The sequence below is a fragment of the Quercus robur genome, chromosome 8 (genome assembly GCF_932294415.1).
Source record: "Quercus robur chromosome 8, dhQueRobu3.1, whole genome shotgun sequence".
Classification (NCBI taxonomy): domain Eukaryota; kingdom Viridiplantae; phylum Streptophyta; class Magnoliopsida; order Fagales; family Fagaceae; genus Quercus; species Quercus robur.
Window position 1 is genome coordinate 32399946 of NC_065541.1, and position 14133 is coordinate 32414078.

At 36.8% G+C, this 14133-nt stretch overlaps 2 protein-coding genes across 2 annotated transcripts; both read left to right on the forward strand.

Moving 5' to 3' along the window:
• Positions 1–1077: 1077 nt before the first annotated feature.
• On the forward strand, positions 1078–2175 carry LOC126696169 (uncharacterized). The gene is made up of 3 exons (XM_050392945.1): positions 1078–1508; positions 1565–1626; positions 1715–2175. Exons 1-3 carry the CDS (start codon positions 1078–1080, stop codon positions 2173–2175), a joined length of 954 nt encoding a protein of 317 aa, XP_050248902.1.
• An 8956-nt stretch (positions 2176–11131) lies between these two features.
• Positions 11132–11937, forward strand: LOC126696173 (CRM-domain containing factor CFM3, chloroplastic/mitochondrial-like). Its single transcript, XM_050392951.1, has 3 exons — positions 11132–11503; positions 11641–11797; positions 11876–11937. Exons 1-3 carry the CDS (start codon positions 11147–11149, stop codon positions 11935–11937), a joined length of 576 nt encoding a protein of 191 aa, XP_050248908.1. The 5' UTR covers positions 11132–11146.
• The last annotated feature ends 2196 nt before the right edge of the window (positions 11938–14133 follow it).

The window sequence follows — 14133 nt, forward strand, 5'->3', positions numbered from 1 at the left end:
AATTTAGAAACAAAAAACAAAATAAAAAACTTGGGAAAAAAAATAAAAAAACTCATCTATGTGTTGTGATCCAAAAAAACAAGTTATTAGAATTCTTGACAACACCTTAAGCCTTAAACCTTTAGTAGTTAAATCCCTAGAGTTGTTTTTCCTTTCAAGATTTAGTGTTTTACCTTAGTTACCAAATCTTGTGCTGCATAATTAGGCTTTATCATTATTGCTTTAGATTTTGAAGTTATCTGCTTCCTTTCTCCATAATTTGGATGAAATTTGAGTTTCTATATCACATCTGGTATATTTGATTGTATATTAATGCCTTGATTTTGAAATTAGATGATATGTCTAATTTGATTGATCATGATCATATTCACATTAGTGTTTTTTTTTTTTTTTTTTTTTTTTTTTTTTGTTTGTCTGATGAACCTTGCTCTATGTTATTTCATTAATAGTAGTGTAATAGGGTATGCCATTAATTTAAAATTACTTGAATGATGTTGTTACATAATTGCACTCATTCATTTGCACATCCTCATGACTTTTGTTGTTTGGTTTGATATTTTTATTTATATTTTTGTTAGAGCTGAGTTTAAATTTTGTAATGGGGGTGAGTTTTGTCTTTAGTTTTTTTATTTGTTTGAGTACAAAATTATAATGATTGAGTGTGTTTGTATGTGATGTGGGGTGAGTATATGCAATTGTTACACTTTTAGAAGTTGTGATTTTTGTACTTTGAGTAGATAGAGAAGATTTTGTAATTGATGTTAAATGAAAGAGATCAAATATGTCACTAACATAAATTTACTTGGCTCTCTAATAGGTTCACAATCTTTGAAGAATATTGATATAAATGTATACTTCGGTGGACCCCTTTACAATTCTGAAGGGACTGACGGATTCCCATTTAGAGGGGAGGGTATCGAATGCTACTACATAATGTTACGTCGTAAGTTGAAGACGTTGACTGATTTGAAGAGGAAAATAATGGACGAATTGAAATTGAACCCTACTTGGTATGACATCAAGATTATTTATTGTTACCCACAAGAAGTCCGTCATGAACAGATAAATTACAGGTATATGGCAATTAAAGAAGATAAACATGTAAAGATAATGTTTAATAGGATCCAGAAAATGCCCCAAGTAAATGCTGCTGAGTTGTATGTAAGTTTGGAGGCTGGTGTAGACAACACTACTGAGGTGGTGCAACAAACAACTACAGCTTTACAATTTACAGCCCTAGATGATGGATGCACTACAATGGGAGGGTATGCAATGGGAGGTTATACGCTCCCATCTCAAGATTATGTTGCGAATACTGGTGAAACCCTCTATTCTCAAGAGACACATTTAGAGGAGGAAGACGAAGACGAAGACGAAGATCATGCTGCGAATGATGGTGAAAATATTGATGATATGGATCAGTACGAAGAGAGGATTGAGCAAGGCGACTTTGAGAATGATGTGGATGAGCATGAAGTCATTCCTAATTTTGAAGAGGAAAATATGGAGTACCATGATGAAGGTGATGCAGATGATGATGATATTGGTGTTCAGTATGATACAGATACGACCACTGGCTACAGACCTCCTGCGGACTCATTCTCTGCAAATACTTGGGAAGATATGGTTAATCCTTCATGTCTTCAGATACCATTTCTTTGTACTTGGCAAGATGGGATGCATTTTTGTAAAGGGTTGACTTTTGCAAATAAAGATGCGGTGAAGCGTGCATTGATAATATACGCAGCAAAGGATAATAGAAATTTCTCCATCCAAAGGTCGACCAGAACTCAATTGTGCGTCGCGTGCGTTGACGACAACTGCAAGTGGTACGTTGGGGCATACATGAAGCCTAAATTCAATGGTCTGTGGATGGTCGCATCTTATGTGGGTCCACAAAGTTGTATACCCTTTGGGCTACGAAGAGACGGTAAAATGATGGATTCTACTTTTGTTGCATCAGAAATTGTGGGAAGATTGCGACAAAAGCACACTACTCCTATTGATGAGCTTTGGGAGATCATACGTACTAAGTATGATCATGAGCTTTCTTACTATAAAGTATGGGACGCAAAACAAAAGGCAATTGCTAAGATTTTTGGGGATTGGGAGGAGTCTTACCAAAGGTTGCGAAAGTTGTTATTGGCATACTTGGATCAGGATTCGGGTACCTAGTACAGCTATCAAACCATACCTAGGCCATTAGAAGGTACTACGTTACTGCGCTATGTATATTGGGCATTCGCTCCATGCATTGCTGCATTTCAGTATTGCAGGCCAGTGATCAGTATTGATGGAACTCATTTATATGGTAAATACAAAGGGGTATTAATGATTGCAATGGCAACCGATGCTAACCAAAAGATTTTGCCTATCGCCTTTGCTATTGTGGACAAGGAGTCAAGGCCTAGTTAGGGGTGGTTTTTAGAGTGTCTCAGGACTTCGATAAAGCGTGTTATACCTAACAAGGACATTTGCATTATTTCTGACTGACATAAAGGTATCAAATGCGCCATTCGAGAGTGGCCTAGAGGGCAAGACGGAAGAGAACAGGTATATCATCGATATTGCCTTCGACATGTTGCTAGCAACTTCAACACACACTTTGATACCCAACTCTAAAGGCATTGGCCTTGAAAGCTGGGTATGCGACTCATGAAGCTAAATTTGAGTCCATAATGCAAACCATTAAGGAGGCCGAGATTAATTTACTGAGGGGTGTAGACCCTACTGATTGCCGGATTGCACGTTATATGCCATACATATATCTAATGAGTGAGAATCTGGACAAATGGACCCAGTCACATGATGGTGGAAGACGTTACGGGGCAATGACAACTAATATCTCTGAGTGCTTTAATGGGGTACTTAAAGGTGCCCGCGGTTTGCCCATTGCTACAATGGTTGAGTTCACTTTTTTTAAACTTGTTGCATATTTCCACAATCGACATAAACAAATTACTTCTGATCTCTCTCAAGGTAAGGTGTGGAGTGATTATGCAATGGAGATCTATAACAAAAATGAGCAGAAAATTGCAAGACACACTCTGAGGAATTATAATCATGCAGAGGGTATATATCAAGTGGTTACCCCGTATAATGACCATAGAGCTAGAGGGGGAAATCACAGTCATGATGTGCGCATATTTGATAGAACTTGTGGTTGCGGAAAGTGGCAAAACTTGAAGATCCCTTGTTCACATGCAATTAAAGTTCTTAAAGGTCTGCATCTCGATGCGCCCAGCTATATTGACCCATGTTACAGTTTGAACAACGTCATTCTCACATATTCACATAATTTTGTGGTGCCAAAGTCAGAGTCATTATGGAGGGACGTTCACGGACCATGGTGGGTGCCTGACCCACTATTGTTGCGGGCCAAAGGTCGTCCTATGATGTCAAGGATAAGGAATGAAATGGATGGGGTACGGCGAGAACGGGGAAGCTGGAGGGAAGATTCGGACTTGAGGGAGATTCAACCAAGGCAACAATGTAGAGTGTGTCATCAAGAGGGGCATAACCGTAGATGCTGTCCCAATTCCCGTGGGGCTTCGACAAGTGGTAGTGCTATAAACTAGGCAAGTGCCGTCACTAATTTTATATAATATACTCAGAATGTCATTTGGTTTTTGTTCTTTGCATTTGGAAACTAATAACCGTATTTAATGTTTGTCAGGCGAGCGGAGACTCGATTTTGGTAAGTGACATTGTATGTGGGACTTGTCGTTATCTTCTGTATGGACAAGTGCTAGGTGACTATGTAGAGTATGTTGTATCAGTATGGACAAGTGTTAGGTGACTATGTATAATATGTTATATCAGTATGGAGCTTCCGCTAGGCGAATATGTAGACTATGTTGTATTAACTTAGTTGTTATTTTGTTTATTGTTGTAAATTACGGATAATTGAACTATTTACTATCCATTGTACTCGTTACATTAGTTGCGTTGTGCAGCTTTTTCCTATAATGCGAACAATGATATTACTTTGGCATTAGTAGCTACTACTTTGGCAAGTTCAACCACAAGGCCCTTCTAGTATTGAACTGCCATTGTGTGCTAAGAGGGCAACTATAATTTTATTGAATAGTTACTGTTTTAATCTGGTTGTAGAACTTTAATGTATGCTCCCTTTGCCTATCATATGCTTGTATGTAGTTGTTTGATGTGTAAGGGATCTAGTCAATCTGCTGCAGGGGAAAACTAATTCTGGTCCCATGTTGCAGGAATACCTACCCAAAAAAAAAAAAAATCCCAGAGACTCGATTTCTATTTATGGAAATCGAGTATAAGATACTCGAGTTCTACTGGGATTTTTTTTTTTTTATTACCCCAATTTGAGAACTAATTTCAGGTAATTTCAAGTACGGATAAATTTACACTATTCGTCCCCAATATTTTTTTTAAATGTACCACATTTATCTAAATGAATAATACATCCTTCTCCAAAAAAAAGAAAAAAGAAAGAAAAAAAAATGTACGTTGTTTAAAGAAGAAGAATAATAATATAGGTTCTTTTTTTCTTTTATTACTCTTATATCACACACAAATATATATATATATATATATATAGCAGTATTAGCACATTAAATCAAAATATATTAAATATCTCTTTTCTTATATATATATAAAATTATAAATTCATTATTTTTATTTTTTCTAATTCGATACGTACTAAACAGGGAAATTTGATTCTACAAGAAAAATAAACAAAAAAAAAAAAATGCTCTTCCTTGTACTCTGGTTGTTTTCTACTAAACCGCCAACATCGAGGAGTAAATACCCTGTAAATCCAAAAATATAACTGAAAATAAACAAAATAAAATTATACAATCTAGTTTTTTTGTTTTCAACTGCCAACATCTAAGTAACCCAACCCTGTAAATCCAAAAAAAAGAAAAAAAAAGAAAAAGAAAAAGAAAATCAACATCTCATGTCTTCACAATCCAACAATACACAAAAAGCACACATTCAGCATAATTTCATATCACATTGTAATGCACAAACTATAAGCAAGAAAATTGAGTGGAATATTAAAAGTTCAAACTTGTTCTTTTAATTTTATTTTGAATATAATTCAAGTTCTAACTCATTATTATATAAGACTACATGTTCAAATTTAGTTCATTTTCTCGTTGATTAAGCTCAAGTTTATTGACAAGCTAGTTAATTAACTTATTCTTTTCTTTTATATGGTAAAATCATGTCTAAAATTTTTGATCTTTTCACAAATTTATGAATTTTTACTATAAATGAATTGTTTATAATATTATAAAAAAAACTATAAATAATAATTTGATATCATATAAATCTATTTACAAAGTTATTCAATACAGTTTCAAGTCTATGTAAGTATATATTTACACAAGTAAATATATAAATCGTTAAATCTAGTTTTATTTCGCGAATTTGTTTATGAACACATTATTATGTTTGAATTTAACTTATTTTATTGTTGAGCTTAAACTTAGACTTCAACTTGAATAGTTTGCTAAACAAATAAAAACAATTTTTTACTCTAATTAGCTCATTTACAACCCTACCAAGGTAACCAAGCTAACACTAGAATGCACCCCCACTTAAAACTGAGATCATAACCTCTAATAATGTCATCTCTTTCATCTTTATTGGTTTTTATTTTTTAAAATATCCAAACTTTTTTGAATATCTAACTATTCCCCAAATATATTTTAACTTCATTCCACACACTTAATAATTCCAAGAAATAATCTCTAAAATCCAACACCTCATGGATCTCATAAAACCTAGAGAACTACTAAACCAATGCTTGGAGGAATCAAATTGTAGGATCCAAAGCATTATGAAACCTGATAGAATTCCTAAACTTTTTTCTTTTGGAGGAGAATAGAAGCCCAAAACCGAGCACAACTAGCACTACATGTTATGATTGATCCCTGAGTGCTGTGTCCCATGCTACAGCTACACATGCCCAGAAAACTAAGCCACATGTGCTTGTCCACTAAGCACATATTTTTAATTATCATTCTGGTCGTCTAACCAATAGATTGATAAAAGATTAACAGTCATTGTCTAGAGACATTCTTGTCAAATACTTGAAGTAAAACACATATTACATAAAAATGTATCACAAAAGAATATTTAACAAAATAAACAGAGATGCTAGTGGTATTTTAAAAACTTCAACAAAGTGTAGGCACCCCCACCCTGTTTTTTATATCCATACAAAGAACAGAATTGTTGGCTGTGTGTGAAGAACAAAGCCACGGATCAATGTGAAACCATATTGAAAACAAAAATAATCTTATTGAAATGTGAAAAGAGAAATAATAATGGAATAAAGTGTGTTGTTTCACATTAAGCTTTTAGATACCTTTTTTGAATCTTACGCCGTCTCGTATAATGAGGAGGAGGTCTTGCATGTCCTTCGTCAGATGCCTCAGGCCCAACATTGTGTCCATGTTTGTGCCCCCCTGTCCCACACGGAGGTGCCTTTGATATGCGTTTAGGCCGACCTTCAGCCACAGTAGGTAACCCAACCGACTACTCAGCCTGAACATGGGGTGAGTCAATGGCTGAAGAAGGGGTAATAAACGAATTATGGGAGGGTGGCTCCTGCTGCATGTCAGGTGGGGTTAGATTAATACCCAAGTCAAAGGATGGAATGGGTGACAGCTGAAGAAATGATTGTGGGGTGGGTGGACAAACGTCAGGCCCAGGACAAGGAAGTGGGGTGGGTGGAGGGATGGTGGGGCAAGGAGATAGATGTGGGGTGGGTGAAGGGATGGTGGGCGTAGGGGCTAGATGTGGGCTAGGTGAAGGGATGGTGGATGTAGGAGCTGGATGTGGGTTGGGTGAAGGGATGGTGGCGGTAGGGGATGGATGTCGGGATGGATATGGGGTGGATGAAGGGATGGTGGGGCTGGCGGATGCATGTGGGGTGGATGGAGAGGGATCGGGGGTAGGGACAAGCCGAGGGGTAGCAACAGGCGGACGAGATTGACATCCGGCCAGAGCTGTGCTCGTGCTTGGGCCGGCAGGCATAGCTGCCTCCTCAATCGGGGCCTCAGGGATAGGAGGTTGGACACGTGTCATCGCCTGCACTGCCGTCAGCACTTCAGTAATGTCGTTGTGGTCCTCCGTGCCCACTGGGTGACGCCTCAACAAACGGACGTATCCTTCAATCTGCACATGGAAAAACCACACACATTAGTAATGCAATACGAAATCAACAATGCCAATCGATAATAAAATAAATGTTGGTTCTGAATTGGTTCTGCTACTGATAATTGCAAATTAAAGGGAGATAAAGTGCTAAGCAAAAAATGTAGTAACATACATCATGCTCTCTAAACAGTGGTTTCATGGTAAGAAATATGGTAAGATGTAGAAGACATTGAGAAGTTACCAGCAGAGTCACTACAGCACCAGGCCTATCGATGAACCTCCGAGTCACCCTTTTGAACCAGTCGTGGTACTCGTGTTGTGGAGGCATATCACCAAGCACTGCTTCACAACGCCGATAAAGGCGATTACCCCACTCAAGGATATGCACAGCATGTTTCTACATCCAAGCAACACCGATCTTCCCCCTTAAATCAATGCCATGAAGCACTTTGTTAGTGTCAACATCGCGGGGAATTTCTTGGATCATCCCAAATTGACGAGCGACACGATCCGGTGTATGTCTCTCTACTAGGTGGAAACATACAAGCGGCACCATTGCCATCCATACGGCCCTCCCTGCAACACACCACGGTGAGAGGTCATCAAAATGAGCTTCATATGGCTGCCACACCATCTACAACAGCCAAAAAAGAAGTACACAACACATTAGGGAACAATGTTTATATTTCAAAGTTCACGAAACCTATATGTACGTTCGTAAAAGCGTAAAATAAGGCATTTTCATACCTGGTCTGGCAACATGGAAGCTAGTTGCTCGCGATACCTGTCCCTGAAGATGTGGGTGGGCCTATTTTTCTTGTTTGGGACCCACAACCACCTACAATCAAGAAGAAGGGATCAATATCTAGAACTTTCCTACTAAGATAATTCCAATGTTAAAACTATAATGTAATCACATATAAGTACTGAGATAATCTTAAAGATATTAAACTAATTAATAATATCACTAGAATAAGAAACGGCCCTTTTAAAAGACAAAGCACAGACTAGCTATATTGAGAGTCACAAAATTATAATAGATTAACATAATCATATACATTGAACCTCGGTTTAAAATTTTGTTATGTTGACATAAAAAATTGCTAGAAGCCTTTAGAATCAATAAATAAAATCAAGTTACATGATTGTGGGGTTGGTAATGATCACTTAACAGTATGTTATAGCAGTATGAGGTAGAGACTTACTTCAGGGATAGTGGACCACGTACTAGAGGACCATAAGCACCCACTGGCGGGCCACGCTCAACTGTCAGGCACAAATAGGGGAACCTGGCCCATGCCCAGTACTGGAGCAACAGTAAGCACCCATCAATCTGAATGGTGTCCTCGCTTGCCCTGCATAGCTCTCGATACAACCATGCAAGGCAAGCACTTCCCCAACTGTACCTTCGTGGGTTGTGAAGGTCTTCCAACTACTGAACCCACATTAGATGCACCTTATCGTCGGATTTGTCCATGAATATTGTGTCCCCCAATAGCGCTAGGATGTAGCATCGTGCGTACTTATGCAACTGATCCTCTTCAGCATTAGGCGGCAATGGGTTAGCAACTTTCTCCAAAAACCGGTTGATGAGAATCCTCTGCCCATCAAGTTGCTTATGGTTGTCTTGATTTACAGGTCGAAAGCCAAGGAAGTCCCGGCACACATCCACCCAAGTTTTTTGTGTGCTCCCTGTTATAGCGTCACCATCAACAGGAAGTCCGAGAAGAACCTCCACATCCTGCAATGTGATGGTGACCTCACCATGTGGCATGTGAAAGGTGTGAGTCTCAGGCCGCCATCGCTCCACTAAGACCGTTATCAGGCCATTGTCAATCTCTCTACCCGGGACCTAGAGGAGTCCCTCCAAACCAACTGTGTTGATGATGTTCCTCACTCGGTCGTCCACCATTGGAGGTTGCTAGGAGAACTCTGAACTATGGCTACGGCAGGTAATGGACCCTGGATCCTGCACATAACAAAACCATGGATTAGTATATGACAGCAAATATGTGTACATTGTATGGATTAAATGCATGTGCACAAGTAAATATTTAGTGTTATGTTTTACCCGCCCATTCCAAATAGCTTCGGACCGATGCTTCACCTGCTGTGACAACACCAAGTTGTCAATGGGTCCAGGCTATGTATAGTCAATCCGTCCAACATTTGCAGCAGCCATACTGCAGAAGAATGATAAGCAGTTAGTTTCAGAATTGAACACACAATATGCTTAAATATATAGGTATGAGTTAGAGCAACTAAAGCCAGTTTGTACAATGAGAATTCAGTAAAAGATGAAAGACTGAACTAAAAGAGGCCAATATGAACACAAAGCTTTTTAGACTTAGGATTTTATTTTTAAGGTTACAGTTTTGAACACACGCAGTTTTTGTATTTATTTTTATTTTTTAGAAGAAGATCACACATAGAATAATGCTTAGTTACAAATACCATAATACAATGAAGGGCTTTGATAAACTTACTATCAAACATGAGATTAAAGGGTAATTTAGGAACATAAAAAAAGAAAAAGAAAAAAGAAACTAATGTATTAATAAATATGATTGATTTCATATCAACAACTAAATAAATTAATTTTTGAAAAAAAGAAACAATTTTTTTATATCAATTTTATTACAAAATGCTTACAAATTGACATGATAATTCTTCTCCAAAAAAAAAAAAAAATGACATCATAATAATTGTGATTGATGTCATGACAACCACATAATAAGTAAATTTCTTAATTACTTTTTTTTATGTGTTTTAAATATCAAAATTATTAGAAATTAATTATTATCTCATTTAAAAGTATACATAAAACATAAGTTCATGGATTAGACAATAAAAAAAAATCCTATTAATACAAAAATATGTGTCCATAGTAAGAACAAATACAATATATAATACAATTGTGGAATTTTCAAAATATTAATCCAATTAAAGGTTATTAAATAGTGTGATAATTAGTAACAATAAATATTATGCAAAGTGTAACTTAATGCTAACTACCTAAGAAAGGGATTTTTTTTCCTTTCTCTAAATTGGTTTGGGGGAAATTTTAGTTACATGACCAACTTAATAGTCATGTAACTTGCTTAAATGATTTAATTAATCATGTGATTTAATACATATAGATGTCATTATAAACCACCCCTAATGAGTGAGGAGATTCCTCCATCTTGGATTGAAAGAAAACTTTATCCCCTAAGCAATTAAATCACTAATTCTCAAAATTCCAATCAAATCCTACGGAGAAGTTAAAATAGGAGAAAACTCATATCAGAGTTAAGAAACCAATGGGATTAAGAAACCAATAATTTAATTCGTTAGAATTTAACCATACATATCATCATTTTGGATTCAAGCCTCTTATATATTTTGCAATGACAAGCATTTAGTTTTCCTAGGTGAATGACATATAGTACAGAGATTGAAACTTTTTCATTGTTTTGTGACCTTACTTATCCACCCTTCATGACCCTTTATGAATAAAGAGCAGTCATGGTTTTATCAAACTTGAAGGTTTGGACTCTCTCGAAGTGGTCCATTTTATCAAATTAGGAAGCCTTGGTTCACTTAAAGCAAACAATAAAAGAATTGTGTAAGTAAAAGTTAAAACTAACTTCCTATAATCAATCAATAAGACTCATCATTCATCCTAATCTAAACTAATCTAACTAATCCTAATTCAAAGTAATTTAATTGAATCAATAAAACATATCTCTATCATATTTTATCCAATACTAATTAAAATAAATTAGGCTCTTAACATTCATGAATGTGTTTTTTATATCTGGACCAGCCATGTCTTCTTTTGTATTATCTTTAAGGACAGGATACTATTCTGTTTCTTGCTTCTTCCAAGCTTTTGGAGATTTTTGGCCTGTCTTCCTTGTTCTAGAAGCTGGTCTAATCCCTTCTGCCCAGTAGCATATCAGATCGTGGATACTCAATTGTGGATAGCAATTCCTTCTTGACAGTTGCATTTTTATGCATGCAGAAATTGACAGGGGTCACATTAGTTTCTAGAAACAAGGATTATATTGTCTTTTACAGGGGTAATGACTACTTGCCTCCAGTTGTTACAAAGGCATTAAAAGAGAGGAAGAAACTGATAGATCTCCAACAAAATGTGGAAGAGCAAGCACGAGAAATGGCCTCAGGCTCAATTGTGTCAAAGGCCAAAGCTTCTAAAGGTCCATTGGTTGCTGGAACCCTTGCTGAAACCATCGCAGCAATATCTCGATGGGGAAACCAACCAAGTAGTGAAGATGTTCAGAAAATGATTAAGGATTCAACTTTGACTAGACATGCTTTGTTAGTCAAATACCTTCAGAACAAACTATCTATTGTAAGTTACTAAGAGACAAAATCAAATTTCTGATGCAAAATTTTAGGACACAAAAACCTTCTGCTCTGGTATCTGGACACATAAAATGCAAAATCATATCCAAGCTCTGATTTATATCTAACTTCAAATGGTCCTAGGCAAAAGGAAGGCTCAAAAGGGCTGAGAATGCTTTAGCAAAAGTGCAGGAGTATCTGGAACCTGCAGATATCCCAACTGATTTAGAAACTATAACTGATGAGGAGAGACTTTTATTTCGTAAGATGGGTTTGAGCATGAAACCCTACCTACATCTAGGTAAGAGTAGCCACTTTAACTCTGTACTTGATGCTTTTTAGAACCAGAGTCAAAAACTATTCTGTGTTTCTGTTTCAGGCAGGCGAAGGGTTTATGCTGGTGTCATAGAAAAGCATCAGGGTGATGTCAGAGTGTACTAGAGGAATCTATAATTGGATCAATAAAGAATATTGGACCCTTTAATGTATTTTGAGAGGTCAATTCAACCCAAAAAAAAAAAAAACTTTCATCATAAACTTTTCAATCTACACCAATTGGTGCTACATCACATCCGTCAAAAGTAAGACATGTAATCTCTAAAAAATTCAACAGAAGCTATTAGCCACAGGGCTACTCTGTTTTAAAAAGAAGCAACAGAAATAATCCTAAGAGAAGCAGCCAAGCCCATTCCAATATCTCCTAAATGTTTCAATCAATCTATTATAAGTACATTTTGATCATTATCCAATTACAATTACACTAAGCATACGCTTATCAAACAATCTAGTATGGGAATCACCTAATGCTGAGCAAGACCTGCTGCTTGAGGACTGGAGTATCATGCATCTCAATCAGCCAAACAAACCCCCATTTGGCTAATCAACCCTCACATTTTATATAGAAAACAAAGTCCTAAGGAAATGTGCCAAAGATACTAATTAAGCACCACTAGAGTCATTATCCTATTTAGTTGCTTCCATACAACCCAAGACCTAAAAAATTCCATCAAGATTGAAGACAGGGTAGAAACCTAAATGATGAATAACAACAAAAAGTGATGCAATTGAAATCAAAAGTTATGGCCCATAAGGACTCATTCTAAAACCTGCCCTGATGTACCTGAAAACATTTGTAGCTAGCCACATGATCATGTACTCTACAACTTGCCAACATACTATGTGATTGTATGCTGCAAAGCAGTCATGCAGTCACTTATGCAAGCTACTACCAACTTAAGAACATATAGAAAATATCAAGTATAGTAATGCAGAATGATTGCCATGTGACTGTTCCTCATTACATCATATGCAAGGAAAAATAACTTTAAGTCTTCTTTAAGAGGAAAATTGTTCGCAGCAAGTCTGCAAGTACTTTAAACAACACTTAGCTCCTCAGTTTCCATTTGATATGCCCAATACGCATGAAACACCAATTACTCTTTTATGTGGATTTTGTTCTCGGATGTCATTGAACATATGGAAAATTTAAAATTACTAAATGCGAAAAAAATTTAAAATGACAACCCAATTGAAATATTTAAATGTAAATAAAATTTAAAGGAGCACAGATGCAGAATTCACAAAATTAGAAAAATAAAAAGAGGTTTAAGACATTATCAAATTTAGCAAGAAGAAAGTCATCAAACTTTCAGTAACATGGATCGAATTAAACACTAAATCATCAACTTTAACAAACCCTATCATCAACTTTAACAAACCCTAACATCAACAATTTAATTTAACAAAGACCCAGTTAACAAACCCTAACATCATCACTACAAAACAATGCATAGTTCAAGATTTGAGTATGAAATTTCCCTCATATCAATAGTTCAACCCACGAACAGAACAAAGCACAAAACAAAAAAAATCAAACCCACAAACCAATTCAATCTCAAAACACAATAAAGTTTCGCTCTTTTTTAGTAGGTTTAACAGTTTTATTACAAATTCAATACAGAAACCAAAATAGAAAACAACTTCGTGAAACCAAACTTTCTTTAATTTTTCATGCATGTTTCTCGGCAACCAAACAGTGAACGGTGGGTACAAAGCAACTCACCTTTTTCTTTAGTTTTGAGAGACCGCGTAGACTCAAAGCTTGTTGTGGCTTGATCAAAGCTTTTGGCGAAGGCTGACTGAGACTGAGTGTGAGACTGACTGAGAGAACAATGAGATGGAGAAGCAGGTGAGTGAGAGCGTGAGTGGAGAAAGTGAGTGACTTGGATCAGTGTGTGAGAGGGTGAGACAGTGAGTGAGAGCGTGAGAGTGCGCGTCTGCTCTGTGTGAGAGAGAGGGTGAGGGTGAGCGACAATGGAGAGTGATTTGTGTGAGGTGAGTGAGGCGTTATTTTTGAAAATGCCTTATTTGAAATCGAGTATCAGACACTTGGTTTCCTTGTCTTCCACGTGGAAGATACCACAGCTGAAATCGAGTTTCTGAGACTCGGTTTCACTTTAAGTAAACCGAGTCTCTGGGCCTCGAGATCTACTTGGCTAGATTCCATGTGGACACGCCACGTGGAATTTGGCCATATCAGTTCGCAGAAACCGAGCCTCAAAGGCTCGATTTAGAGGTCCAAAATCGAGCCTTTGAGGCTTGAGTTGCTAAAAATCCATATAGTTTGTAAACCGGCCC